The sequence below is a fragment of the Lepidochelys olivacea genome, assembly GCF_965140295.1.
Source record: "Lepidochelys olivacea isolate rLepOli2 genome assembly, chromosome: 12".
Taxonomy (NCBI): Eukaryota; Metazoa; Chordata; order Testudines; family Cheloniidae; genus Lepidochelys; species Lepidochelys olivacea.
Window position 1 is genome coordinate 40,648,358 of NC_140422.1, and position 13,023 is coordinate 40,661,380.

General features: G+C 59.3%; 1 protein-coding gene across 2 annotated transcripts; it reads left to right on the plus strand.

Moving 5' to 3' along the window:
• Positions 1-511: 511 nt before the first annotated feature.
• Positions 512-10,853, plus strand: VPS4A (vacuolar protein sorting 4 homolog A). Of its 2 annotated transcripts, none has more exons than XM_084644744.1 (11): positions 512-640; positions 2,476-2,587; positions 3,059-3,206; positions 3,518-3,579; positions 3,966-4,085; positions 4,348-4,504; positions 4,767-4,915; positions 5,449-5,530; positions 5,860-6,079; positions 6,324-6,464; positions 10,408-10,853. In XM_084644744.1, the coding sequence occupies exons 1-11, from the start codon at positions 620-622 to the stop codon at positions 10,507-10,509; spliced, it is 1,314 nt and encodes a 437-aa protein (XP_084500870.1). In that variant the 5' UTR covers positions 512-619; the 3' UTR covers positions 10,510-10,853. The 2 variants fall into 2 exon arrangements, with proteins under 2 accessions (XP_084500870.1, XP_084500869.1); XM_084644743.1 differs by lacking the exon at positions 10,408-10,853 and adding an exon at positions 9,959-10,256.
• Positions 10,854-13,023: the final 2,170 nt, after the last annotated feature.

The following is a 13,023-nucleotide window of genomic DNA, read 5'->3' on the forward strand; positions in this document are numbered from 1 at the left end:
TTAGCCAGCCGCAAGTTACTGGGCTCAGCACCGGGGTAACGGGGTGTGAACGTGACTCGCCGCCTGTAACGCAGGAGATCAGAGGAGATGAGCTAATGGCTCCTTTAGACTGAAACGCTGGGAGAGGCTGGGGGAAGGCGGGGGGCTGTGTCCATCTCTTGGGAGGGGGGGCTCTGTGCGGGGGGGGGCTGGGTCCATCCCTCGGGGGGGGGCTCTATGCGGGGGGGCGGGCGGGGATGAGGGGGTCATAGGCACCTACAGAAAACAAAGCCCCGCAGAGCGCGACTGGGCCCGACTCTGTGGGGCGAGGGGGGTTTGCGGGTGTCTCCCTGCTGGGGGTGGGGGTGGGGGTGGGGTGTCTATTTGGAGGGGGGCGGGCTTTGGGGTGCCAGGGGCTGGGGGGCGCTCGGGGGGGGGCCCCGCCCGGCGCTCGCTGCAGTTCCCGGCGCGGCCTGCAGGGGGCCCCGCCGCTCTCGCTCCCCGCGTCGCAGCTGCGCGGCCGGTGGGTCCCGGTTCGCCGCCGCCGCCGCCTCCCGCCCGCCCGCCCCGGGGCCGCCCGCCGGAGCCGGATCCAGGCCGCTCGCAGCGCCCCGGGGACTCGGGCGGCACCGGCGATGCAATGACCACGTCAACCCTGCAGGTAGCGGGCGGCGGGGAGCCGGGCCCGGCCATCGCGGCCCCCGCGCCGTGTCCAGGCCGCGCGTTGCGGGCCGCGGGGAGGCCCCGGCCCGGCTGCGGGGAGGCCCCGGCCCGCCTCGACCGGGCCCCAGCGCGGCCCCGGCCCGCCCTGTGCCGCCTCCCCAGCCCGGCCGGACCCCCCCGCTTTCCGGCCCGCCTCCCCCGCGCCCCGCCCCGCTCCGCTGCCTTTCCCGGCGCCCCCCCCGGGCCCCCCCTTCCCGCCCCGCTGCCTTTCCCGGCGCCCCCCCCGGCCCGCCTCCCCCGCGCCCCGCCCCGCGCCGCTTCCTTTCCCGGCGCCCCCCCCGGGCCCCCCCTTCCCGGCCCGCCTCCCCCGCGCCCCGCCCCGCTGCCTTTCCCGGCGCCCCCCCCGGGCCCCCCTTTCCCGGCCCGCCCTGTGCCGCCTCCCCAGCCCGGCCGGACCCCCCCCTCGGACCCCCCCTTCCCGGCCCGCCGCGCCCCGCCCCGCGCCGCTGCCTTTCCCGGCGCCCCCCCCCCCCGGACCCCCCCTTTCCGGCCCGCCTCCCCCGCCCGCGCTCCCCCGGGCCCCGTTGCCCGTGTCGGCCGGCCGGTGGGTTCCTCACGCGGCAGAACCTGTGGCTCCTGGGGCCCGGCACCCCCCCGCCGCTCTGTGGGCCTGGGGCCCGGGTGGGGGGGCACCGAGGGGTCCTGCCCCCGGGACGCGACAGCCCCAGGGGCCGTAGGTGGGGTGCAGGCTGCGGGGGGCTTTTCCGGCTCCTGGGTGGGCCGCGGGCAGATGCCCCTGGCCGGCATCCGTGGGGCCTGGGCACGCAGGGGGCAGGGCAGCGCCCGGCAGCAGCCTTTGCCTGCAGACTGGCCCTGGGGAAGGTGCCCTGGGACCGGGCCAGGGGCCGGGGCCCTTTCGCAGCCGCGCCCCGGTGTGGCGTTGGCCCTGCTGGGACCTGGCACCGGGTCTCTCTGCCAGCAGCAGGCTCTCCCGGCGTACGGTGCCCCTCCGCGGAGCCGCCTGGCCGCCTGCTCTGGGGCCCGCCAGCCTCTCCCAGCGCCTGGGGGGCGTCGCCGTGCCCTGGAGAGAAGGGGCTGTGGGCAGGGGCTGTTTCTTCAGCTTCCCCCAGAGCGGGTGCCCAGCCCCTGGCCTTCTGGGGTGACTCTTGCTGACTGAGCGCTCTGCCGGTGGGCAGTGGGAGGTCTGCGCCCCGTGTTTGTATCATGTGTGAGTTGGGCTGTTTCTTTCTTTCTTTTCTACCAAAACGCTTGTACCAGGGCAACCCTATAGTGAGGTGAGGGTGCCTGTTACCGGACAGCGTATCCCCCTTCCTGTACAAGAATAGCTATGGTATAAATACATGTATACCGGGGTAACTGTCCACATAAGGGAGCTGTCCTGCTTTCACTAAACAGGTGCTACAACTTCTGTATGTGGACAGGGCTTTCCTTGCAAGGCCCCCAGGGGGGCATCTCTTTCTCCTCCCCATGCTCGGTGGTGGCATTGGTCAAAGGTCACAGTGGCACAGGAGCTGCTGCCCTGCCCTGGCAAATGAAGATAGGGTCTGGGCTTGGTTTTTGCTCTCTGAAATCGGTGGCTTTGTCCAGCCCAGGAGCTGCTTGTGAGTTTTGTCTGCTGTGTGTGAGCAGAAGGCTCACATGAGAAAGAGGAGATGACTCTAGGCGCCAGGAGCTTTTGGGCACAGCTGCTGCTTCTCAGAGGTGTGCAAAAACCTGTTACCTCTGTGGGAAACTCTTTATTCTTTCATTGATAGCTCCTTCTCCTGTGCCCTGGGGCAACTGTGTCATTGGAGCGGTGCTCTCTCCTTGCAGAAAGCCATTGATCTGGTAACAAAAGCGACTGAGGAGGATAAGGCCAAGAACTATGAGGAGGCTCTGCGGCTGTACCAGCATGCAGTGGAGTACTTTCTACATGCCATCAAATGTGAGTCTGGCTCGTCTCTCCTGCATTGCTGGCCTGTGTAAGATCTTTCCCTCGCTATTCCTCTTGGGATCCTTCTTCCCATTTCCCCCTGCTGGGAGTCAGGCCTGCCCAGAATAGCGCATCCCCAAAGAGATCAGCCTGCACCTGTTGCAGAGCCAGATGGCCGGCTGAGAGTTCCCACGAGTGCATGCGTTCTCTGGGGAATGATCTAACTGTAGAGCTGGGCTCAGAAACCCTGAAGTTGCAGGATTATCCAAAGGGAGGTGGGGCTTCCCCTGGCTGCATCTGTCTCTAGGGGCAGCTTCTCTTGGTGGATTCTCTCCAGCTGCCCACATGGTGGGAGCTGGTGGTGTCTCATGGCCCCGAAGAGAGCTCTTCTTCCCATTGCTGGTCCTAAACGGGTGGGTGCTGCAGGGCTCTCCTCACTCCGTGCCCATGGAGAGCTGCTCACTGTCTTGGGTGCCCTGACAGATGAGGCTCACAGTGACAAGGCGAAGGAGAGCATCCGGGCGAAGTGCGTGCAGTACCTGGACCGGGCAGAGAAGCTGAAGGATTATCTACGCAACAAAGACAAACAAAGCAAGAAGCCTGTCAAAGAGTCTCCAAATGATAGCAAGGGGTATGTGTGCAGTCTCCATTGCACCCCCTAAACATGCTCTTGCCCTGTAACAATGGGAGAGGCCAGCCCCAGGCCCCTGGGTGCCCCCTCTTCTCCTGGGAGTGACTTTGGCAGTGGGTTTCAAACCAGCACTTCTCCCTCTCCACACTGTGTAGTTTGTGAGTGAGCGTTGGGGTCTCCTGTTGGGGCTGGCAAGAGCCAGCACTGTGAGGCTTCGACCCTTCTGGCACAGCCAGGCCAGATCCTCACTTCCCCCCAATAGCGGGACCTGGGGCTTCGCTGGCCTTACCATGACTACATCCTCTCCACAGGAGCGACAGTGACAGCGAGGGCGAGAATCCGGAGAAGAAGAAGCTGCAGGAGCAGCTGATGGGTAAGAGGCCTGAATGCAGAGTCCAGCGCGGGGGCTGAGAGCACGGCATTGCGCTGCAAGGCCTGCTGGTGGAGTTCCTGACCTGGGAAGCAGCTGGCGCATGCTGCTTGGTGCAGGGTTTGTGGGGCTATAGATGAGCCACTCCTGGCGCAGGATGAGGGGCCGCAGGGCCGCCTCCTCCTCTAACTCTGTGGCCGCTGGGCAGCACTGGAGGCTCCTCGTGAGCCCTAGCGAAAAGGAGATGTCCCTCATGCGTGATGACAGCCTGGCTGGGGCGGATGGAGTTTGGCAGCTGGCGCTGTGGGGGGAGGGAGGCTCAGGCGAGCCCGTAGGCGGGAGTGCTGTCGTCTCTTGTCCCACTAGGGAGAGCTGCCTTCCTCTTGCAGGTGCCATTGTGATGGAGAAGCCCAACGTGCGGTGGAACGATGTGGCTGGCCTGGAGGGCGCCAAGGAGGCTCTGAAGGAGGCTGTGATTTTACCCATTAAATTCCCACACTTATTCACAGGTGAGGGTTGCTGCGGTAGGTCTCGGGGGTGAGGCTGGGGCAGGGTGGATTGGCTGCTGCTCCCTCCGAGAGGGACCGTGGCCCCTGTGGTACCAGTTCTGGTGCCATGCGGAGACTACGCCCTGGGATCTGGAGTATTACAGGCCCCAGCCTGAGCAGAGCCCAGAAACTTCCTTGGCCAACAGCCCTAGCAGAGCCCTGAGCAGCGAGGTGCATGTGAACTGGCCAGCTCTGCCCCTGCTCAGTGCGTGATGTGTTGCAGGTAAGCGCACCCCATGGCGTGGGATTCTGCTCTTTGGGCCCCCTGGCACGGGGAAGTCGTACCTGGCCAAGGCCGTGGCAACCGAGGCCAACAACTCCACATTCTTCTCCGTGTCATCCTCGGACCTGATGTCGAAGTGGCTGGGAGAGAGCGAGAAGTAAGTTAGCGGCTGGACTGCGCTGCTCAGAGGCTGCCCCACCTGTCACAGGCACGAGTGTGTCTCCCGAGGAAAGTGACTCCAGATGCAGTGGGGTAAATGAGAACAAGCTAAGCAGTGACAGTCGGGGGAGTTCCCTGCCTGCAGCCCGAGGGTGCTGCTCCTCGCTCTCCCGCTCAGGGGGCGTGTGTGGGTTGCAGGGTCAGGGCTGGAGGGGAGGCTGCCTGTCTGTTAGCGCTGACCCCAGGTCTTTCTGCCCCAGGCTGGTGAAGAATCTCTTTGAGCTGGCAAGGCAGCACAAACCCTCCATCATCTTCATCGACGAGGTTGACTCTCTGTGCGGCTCCCGGAATGAGAACGAGAGCGAGGCTGGCCGCAGGATCAAGACGGAGTTCCTGGTGCAGATGCAGGGTGGGTGGGGCCTTGGCTCGGGGCGAGTGAGCTCTGGCCCCCCAGAACTCACCCCTTCCTCGGCCCCGGCTGGCACTCACTGTGGGGCTGGCTGGCTCAGATGGTGCCATAGCAGCCCTGGAGAAGTGAAGAACGAGGAGCTGCTCTAGTCCTCAGCCTGCTCGTTCCCTTTGCCGAGGGCAGCCTTGATGGGTGCTTGGGCGAAGGGTGTGTCTTGGACTGGCAGCTGGCTGACTTGGCAGTACTGGGTTTGGAATGATGCTGGGCCCAGACTCAGAAGTGGCTCCACCCCCACTCTGTCTCTTCCTCTTGTGGTCCCATCTGCTGTCCTCTGCCCCCTCCACCCTGTGGGAGTGGTGGGCGGGGCCTCAGGGGATAGAGCAGAGCATGGGGATGGGACCATGGTCCAGGCTCCGGGGCCCACAGGTGATTAATCCGGCCCTGACTGTCACCCTCCAGCCGCGGCACTCTTCCGGCCCCTCCGAGGAGTCAGTCCTGCCTGCTCCCTGATCGCTGTTTCTTCTTCCTGGTAGGTGTTGGTCATAACAATGACGGGACCCTGGTCCTCGGTGCCACAAATATCCCCTGGGTCTTAGACTCGGCCATTAGGAGAAGGTGAGTGGGAGCTATTGGAAACCAGCAGCCAGAGCTGCTCTCCTCTGCCTGGCTCAGGGCAGCCACACTGAATGTGCCAGGAGCCACTGACCCCCTTCTGGGAGTGGCCCAGAGAACACAGTGTGGTCTGCCCCAGGGCAGGCTTAGGTCTGTCACCAACATTACTGAGTGCCTCAGCGCTCCCCAGCCCCACCCAACAGCCCAGGCCCCTCACTCCGCCTGCCTGCAGCTCTTACTGGAACCTGTCGGTGCTGCGGTGATCTGCACCGCACGCTGCTGGCAGGAATGAGGGCGGCCGCTCACCTGCTCTGCCCACTGTCGCTGCCTAGGTTTGAGAAGCGCATCTACATCCCGTTGCCGGAGGAGGCAGCCCGAGCCCAGATGTTTAGGCTGCACCTGGGAAACACATCACACCATCTGACAGAGGCCAACATCCACGAGCTGGCCAGGAAGACGGACGGCTACTCGGGAGCTGACATCAGCATCATTGTGCGTGACGCCCTCATGCAGCCTGTCCGCAAAGTGCAGTCGGCCACGCACTTCAAGAAGGTGAGAGCAGGCGTGCAGGACCTGCCGCTCCCCTAGGGCTCCAGCACCCAAGTCTGGGGCTGCTGGCCTGCAAGGGAGGGGGGCTCCATGGCCACCCGGGTGTGCACTGCACCCTCACATTGAGATCCTTCCTGAGTCCCCCAGGCCAGCCTCAAAGGGCCCCTGGCAGAGGCCCCCATGAGTGGTAGGGGAGTCAGCCCTGGCATCTGCCCTCTCAGTGCACCTCCTCTCTGCCATGCTGCAGATGCGAGGCCCATCTCGAACCAATCCCAGCATAACCGTAGATGACCTCCTGACCCCATGCTCGCCTGGAGACCCTGGGGCCATTGAGATGACTTGGATGGAGGTGCCTAGTGACAAGCTGCTGGAGCCAGTGATCTGCATGGTAAGTAATTCGTTAGGAACAGACATGCTGGGCGAGAGGGTGGCTGGGATGAGAGCGACTATCACTTGGCCAGTGACACAAGTCAGCGTGCAATACCCCTGAGGCCAGCAGAGCCCTTTCTGGTGCAAACAGCCTTGCTCTGCCCTCCCGCTTTCCTGCTGGGCTGGGGGAAGAGGTGCTATCCTGGTCCAAGTCACTGTCCCAGAGTATCTGGATGTTCCTGGTGAAATGATCAGTGTAAAATATTCACCTTGACATCATTAGGCTTCAGAGTCAACCCATGTAGCTGAAACGGTCAGTGGGCATCCCTGAGCGATTGCTTGTTCCTTCTGCCTGCAGCCTTCCTGCAACTGTCCCATCTGGAATGCTTGGCTGAGAGCCCCGGGTCTTTCTCCCTGACTGTTCTATTGTGCTGAGAGCTGGGGCAGCAGAGTGGCCAGGGCAGCAGTGTCATGTGTTGGAGTGGGGAGGGCAGGGGAACCCACAGAGCAGACATGGACTCCTCGTGATTTATGCCTGCTGGAAGAGGAAAGCGTCATAGAATCATAGAATATCAGGGTTGGAAGGGACCCCAGAAGGTCATCTAGTCCAACCCCCTGCTCAAAGCAGGACCAATTCCCAGTTAAATCATCCCAGCCAGGGCTTTGTCAAGCCTGACCTTAAAAACCTCTAAGGAAGGAGATTCTACCACCTCCCTAGGGAACGCATTCCAGTGTTTCACCACCCTCTTAGTGAAAAAGTTTTTCCTAATATCCAATCTAAACCTCCCCCACTGCAACTTGAGACCATTACTCCTCATTCTGTCATCTGCTACCATTGAGAACAGTCTAGAGCCATCCTCTTTGGAACCCCCTTTCAGGTAGTTGAAAGCAGCTATCAAATCCCCCCTCATTCTTCTCTTCTGCAGGCTAAACAATCCCAGCTCCCTCAGCCTCTTCTCATAACTCATGTGTTCCAGTCCCCTAATCATTTTTGTTGCCCTTCGCTGGACTCTCTCCAATTTATCCACATCCTTCTTGAAGTGTGGGGCCCAAAACTGGACACAGTACTCCAGATGAGGCCTCACCAATGTCGAATAGAGGGGAACGATCACGTCCCTCCATCTGCTCGCTATGCCCCTACTTATACATCCCAAAATGCCATTGGCCTTCTTGGCAACAAGGGCACACTGCTGACTCATATCCAGCTTCTCGTCCACTGTCACCCCTAGGTCCTTTTCCGCAGAACTGCTGCCTAGCCATTCGGTCCCTAGTCTGTAGCTGTGCATTGGGTTCTTCCGTCCTAAGTGCAGGACCCTGCACTTATCCTTATTGAACCTCATCAGATTTCTTTTGGCCCAATCCTCCAATTTGTCTAGGTCCTTCTGTATCCTATCCCTCCCCTCCAGCGTATCTACCACTCCTCCCAGTTTAGTATCATCCGCAAATTTGCTGAGAGTGCAATCCACACCATCCTCCAGATCATTTATGAAGATATTGAACAAAACCGGCCCCAGGACCAACCCTTGGGGCACTCCACTTGATACCGGCTGCCAACTAGACATGGAGCCATTGATCACTACCCGTTGAGCCCGACAATCTAGCCAGCTTTCTACCCACCTTATAGTGCATTCATCCAGCCCATACTTCCTTAACTTGCTGACAAGAATACTGTGGGAGACCGTGTCAAAAGCTTTGCTAAAGTCAAGAAACAATACATCCACTGCTTTCCCTTCATCCACAGAACCAGTAATCTCATCATAAAAGGCGATTAGATTAGTCAGGCATGACCTTCCCTTGGTGAATCCATGCTGACTGTTCCTGATCACTTTCCTCTCATGCAAGTGCTTCAGGATTGATTCTTTGAGGACCTGCTTCATGAGTTTTCCAGGCACTGAGGTGAGGCTGACTGGCCTGTAGTTCCCAGGATCCTCCTTCTTCCCTTTTTTAAAGATTGGCACTACATTAGCCTTTTTCCAGTCATCCGGGACTTCCCCCGTTCGCCACGAGTTTTCAAAGATAATGGCCAATGGCTTTGCAATCACAGCCGCCAATTCCTTCAGCACTCTCGGATGCAACGCGTCCGGCCCCATGAACTTGTGCACGTCCAGCTTTTCTAAATAGTCCCTAACCACCTCTATCTCCACAGAGGGCTGGCCATCTACTCCCCATGCTGTGATGCCCAGCGCAGCAGTCTGGGAGCTGACCTTGTTAGTGAAGACAGAGGCAAAAAAAGCACTGAGTACATTAGCTTTTTCCACATCCTCTGTCACTAGGTTGCCTCCCTCATTCAGTAAGGGGCCCACACATTCCTTGGCTTTCTTCTTGTTGCCAACATACCTGAAGAAACCCTTCTTGTTACTCTTGACATCTCTGGCTAGCTGCAGCTCCAGGTGCGATTTGGCCCTCCTGATATCATTCCTACATGCCCGAGCAATATTTTTATACTCTTCCCTGGTCATATGTCCAACCTTCCACTTCTTGTAAGCTTCTTTTTTATGTTTAAGATCCGCTAGGATTTCACCATTAAGCCAAGCTGGTCGCCTGCCATATTTACTATTCTTTCGACTCATTGGGATGGTTTGTCCCTGTAACCTCAACAGGGATTCCTTGAAATACAGCCAGCTCTCCTGGACTCCTTTCCCCTTCAAGTTAGTCCCCCAGGATGGGGATCCTGGCCATCCGTTCCCTGAGGGAGTCGAAGTCTGCTTTCCTGGAGTCCAGGGTCCGTATCCTGCTGCTTACCTTTCTTCCCTGGGTCAGGATCCTGAACTCAGCCAACTCATGGTCACTGCCTCCCAGATTCCCATCCACTTTTGCTTCCCCCACTAATTCTACCCGGTTTGTGAGCAGCAGGTCAAGAAAAGCGCCCCCCCCTAGTTGGTTCCTCCAGCACTTGCGCCAGGAAATTGTCCCCTACGCTTTCCAAAAACTTCCTGGATTGTCTATGCACCGCTGTACTGCTCTCCCAGCAGATATCAGGAAAATTAAAGTCACCCCTGAGAATCAGGGCATGCGATCTAGTAGCTTCCGTGAGCTGCCGGAAGAAAGCCTCATCCACCTCATCCCCCTGGTCCGGCGGTCTATAGCAGACTCCCACCACTACATCACTCTTGTTGCACACACTTCTAAACTTAATCCAGAGACACTCAGGTTTTTCTGCAGTTTCGTACCGGAGCTCTGAGCAGTCATACTGCTCCCTTACATACAGGGCTACTCCCCCACCTTTTCTGCCCTGCCTGTCCTTCCTGAACAGTTTATAACCATCCATGACAGTACTCCAGTCATGTGAGTTATCCCACCAAGTCTCTGTTATTCCGATCACGTCCTAGTTCCTTGACATCACCAGGACCTCCAGTTCTCCCTGCTTGTTTCCAAGGCTTTGTGCATTTGTATATAAGCACTTGAGATAACTTGTTGATCGCCCCTCATTGCCAGTATGAGGCAGGAGCCCTCCCCTCACAGACATTCCTGCCTGTGCTTCCTCCCGGTATCCCGCTTTCCCACTTACCTCAGGGCTTTGGTCTCCTCGTGATTTATGCCTCCTGGAAGAGGAAAGCGTCCACAACATGGACTCCTCGTGATTTATGCCTGCTGGAAGAGGAAAGCGTCCTTCTCTACCTGTGACCCCTGGGAGGTCAGTAAGCATGGCCGTCCCAAGGGACAGAATGGAGAATGCACGGAGCTGGAGGTCAGACCAGGAACAGCATCGAACCTGAGTCCTGGCTCCCAGGCCTCCGTTCCACGCACCTGCCCTGGGGGACCCTCTAGGGAGATGCCTGTTGTTCAGGACAGAAAGGTACTAGCTCCACTGCCTTGGCTAGGGCTAGGGCTGGGGTGTTTAGACCTGGGCTTCTCCCCCACAACCAGAAACTTGGGTAGGATTTCCGAGGGTGTCCAGGTAAAAGCAACGCAGACTCTGATGTTGCACTTTGGCCTCAGTTGCCCTCTCCCCTTGTTTGCAGTCAGACATGCTGCGCTCGCTGGCCACCACCCGCCCCACCGTGAACGCCGAGGACCTCTTGAAGGTGAAGAAATTCTCAGAGGACTTTGGACAGGAAGGTTAAAAGCTTGTGCCGTGGGGTGTGTGGGGGTGGCTGGGCTGGCAGGGCACCCCTTGCAGCGGCAGTGTTTGTGCTTGCAAAGCCCTCGTGCTGGCAGGCGGACAGTGCCAAGGGGAGGCTAATGTTCAGCTCCTACAAACCCACCTCTCTGTGGGCCCCCAGCTGGCACGTTACGCAGCAGAACTGCCCTGCCAGCCTATGGAAGGGGCTGAGCAGAGCCCAGGAGCCACCCAGTCCCGCCCCCCACCAACTCTCCTTCCCGCTTTTCTTTTTTTTTTTTAATTTTTTTAAATTAATGCTGCTTGTTTTGTCTTGTTTATACAAAAATAAAAACGATCCAAAAGCTTCGCCAGCCGAAACAGGACTTTCCTGGGGCAGCTGAGCCCACATGCCGATGCACTGATCGCACTGACCAAGAGGCCAGCCGTGCGGGGTGTAACCCTCCTCTGCCTCAGAGTGTGGAAGGACGAAAGCCCCTGGGCTAGGCCCCATGTGCCAGGCTCCCCCACTGAAATGGCCCCACGCTGAAGCGGTGCTGAGGCACCCTCCCGTTACCCAGCCTGTTATGTTGCGAGCAGGAAACGGATCTGGATGCACAGCTAGGGTCAGGTTCTGCAGCACATGGGGGGGTCAGAAGGCTGCCTTGTCTCCAGCTAGGCCAGTGGCTCAAACTTTTTTACTGGTGACCCCTTTCACACAGCAAGCCTCTGCATGTGTCTCCCTCCCTCCCCCCCCCATAAATTAAGAAAATTTTTTTATATATTTAATACCCTTATAAATGATGGAGGCAAAGCAGAGTTTGGGGTGAAGGTTGACAGCTCAAGACCCCCCCATGTAATAACCTTGCGACCCCCTGGGGGGTCGCAACCCCCTGTTTGAGAACCCCTGAGCTAGGCCCTGCTGTAGCAGGGCAGAGCCGTGGTGTCTCTCCTTGGCTAGCTGGTGTCTGCTCCTGGCACCCCTTCATGGCAGGGAGATCTCTCGTCTGCAGTGCTGCTGACACAGGGAGTAAGGAGCTGCTCTGCACAACAGAAGTCCAAGGGAGTCCTCCCCGGCTTGCTGCTTTTCCATGGCTGGGGGACCTCTCCTGCCTGCTGTACAGTGCCCCAGGAGGCTGGTATTTCATCCCCTCTGTGAGCCTTGCTCTTTGCTTTCCTGTGTGCTGCAGCCCCCAATCCCATCAATTCCTGGATTACTAAGGCTTCGTTCCTGCTGCGAGCTGGGGTTCTAGGCCCCTCAAAGGCAGGCCCTGCCGCAGAGCTCAGGGCTACTCAGCTTCACCCTCCCACCCTGCTGGCATTAGAGGATCCCCATAAGAATCGAAGGGGTGGATGTGGGGCAAGAGTGGCTCCCTAACAGTCAAGGGGAGGGGGAGATCTGAGGGCTACGTCCTCCAAAGGGGCGTGACAATCCGCAGCCCCTTGGCTGCTGTACTTCCCTGTCCTACTTCGCCGGATTCTTGTCTCATAGGAGTGTTCAAGTGCCAAGCCCCAGCGCTGGATCTGAGGAGCTTCGTTAGCCTAATAAGCTAATTCCACGCCCTGGCTGGTACAGCAACCCCCCTGGCCATCTCTGCTCCTGTTGCAGTGACCTGCTGTGTGCTCTGGCTGCAGCCTGCTTGTGGGAGTCCCCATCTGCACTCGCTGGGTGGGAGCCAGATGGGCTGGAGTAGCCAGCACTGCTGGCAGTAACAGGGTGGTGGCCGTGCTCCAGAGCTCATGGGGGCAGTTCTCTCCGTGCTGCTGTTTGTGTGCAGGATCCCAGAGCACCACTCATACAAGAGGCCTGCTTCACAACGCTGGGGCCTGGCAGACCAGCTGACTGGAGCACAAAAGCTTGTGTCCTCACAAAGTGCTCAGATCTGCAGCCAGCTCCTTGGAGTGTGAGACTCCCTGCCCCTCCCGGGGCCAGGTGAGCCAGGGGCAAGTGGAAAGGCCCCAGCCATTCTGCCTAGGGCTGGGGTGACAGCCATGAGAAAGCTTTAACCCCCATCTGCGGGAAGCTGGGCCCAGGCTCTGGGGACTGAGTGAGTACTGCGAGCACAGGACTGGGAGCCAGGAACTCCTGAGTCTAGACTGAGCGCTGGGGCTGCTGCTCTGTAAAACAGGGATAATGCAGGGCTGGGGGAACGAGTCTCTAAAGCACTTTGGTACCTCCTGCCAATGCTGAGCAGGACTTAAGGGGCTGCCATGTGCCGGGCTTGGTGAAAGCAGGCAGGGTGATGCTGCTTCTGAGCCAAAGCCTCAAGCCTGTCCCAGTAAGGGCCCTGGAGTCATGTTGCCTGCTGCTGGAGCCAAGCCATGTTCTGGGTCCTGCAGCCTGCAGGCTGTGCTCATCTCAGTGCCATGAGTTCTTGGCTGCTGCTGGCTGTTTCTGGGGTGACCCTGGAGGAGCCACCACACCAGTCACTGAGAAGGATGAGGGGATGTTAACCTTTTGGGAGGGAGGGGCCTCTCCCACAGGCACAGGGGTGCTGCCCACGCACTTTCCTCTGCACCATGCTGTAGGTCTGGGTCC